Source organism: Trachymyrmex cornetzi, unplaced genomic scaffold (assembly GCF_001594075.2).
Source record: "Trachymyrmex cornetzi isolate Tcor2-1 unplaced genomic scaffold, Tcor1.1 scaffold602, whole genome shotgun sequence".
Taxonomy (NCBI): domain Eukaryota; kingdom Metazoa; phylum Arthropoda; class Insecta; order Hymenoptera; family Formicidae; genus Trachymyrmex; species Trachymyrmex cornetzi.
The window spans coordinates 3048-3761 of NW_017299918.1; the positions used below are offsets into that span (position 1 = coordinate 3048).

Consider the following 714-nt stretch of genomic DNA (forward strand, 5'->3'; position numbering starts at 1 on the left):
GGCAGGCGGATGTACTAAAGAATATTTATTATTCAATCGCGAGAACGTTACAACGTAGCCGTTAGCAATATAACAAAGTAAGTATAAATGTATTGTGTAAGGGAAAGTCTGTAGTGAATCTTGTGCGCTATAACGCGCCATCTGCACGCAGCGCGTGTGTATCAATGAGCGAATGAGAGAGTGTAGAGTGTGTGTCCCTATAAAACATATACCTATTTCATTTTAAGTTCCAAAAGTGTACACTGGTTCAGTCACAGAAAACAGACCTAAAAGTGCGCTTTTATCGATAAAAGAGCGTTCTGAATACGGGCCTATATGTCTTTAGGCAACGCTGACTATGTGGGTAATTTTTATAAGAGAGAGAGAGAGAGAGAGAGAGAGAGAGTTTGGAATACTCATCCTTTTCTTTAAAACTTGTATGAATTTGTAAAAATCGTAAATTTGATTGAAATAAAACGAATAATTTAATAAGTTATGCCAAAAGTAGTGTCGAGGAGCATTATATGTTCCGATACGAAAGATCAAGAAGAATACAGCGAAGAGAAACCGTTGCACATTTATTATTGTATATGTGGCCAGATGACACTAATTTTAGGTTAGAATTATTACATTTATTGATTTAAAAAAATAATTTATAGTGTATAAAATGGTAAAGGTGCAATAAAGGTCGATCCTCTTAAAAATCGATGAAATTATGCTCATTCGACGCGTTTC

At 35.0% G+C, this 714-nt stretch overlaps 1 protein-coding gene across 4 annotated transcripts in view; it reads left to right on the forward strand.

The window, feature by feature from the left end:
* The first annotated feature begins 323 nt into the window (after positions 1-323).
* LOC108766510 (UPF0428 protein CXorf56 homolog) overlaps positions 324-714 on the forward strand; it is a 3217-nt gene continuing 2826 nt past the window's right edge. The window contains exon 1 of one of the 4 annotated variants that reach the window (XM_018515844.1): positions 324-595. In XM_018515844.1, coding sequence (XP_018371346.1) covers positions 475-595 — 121 coding nt within the window. In that variant the 5' untranslated portion in view covers positions 324-474. The remainder of the gene's footprint in view (positions 596-714) is intronic. The other 3 variants (XM_018515845.1, XM_018515847.1, XM_018515848.1) reach the window with 3 other exon arrangements.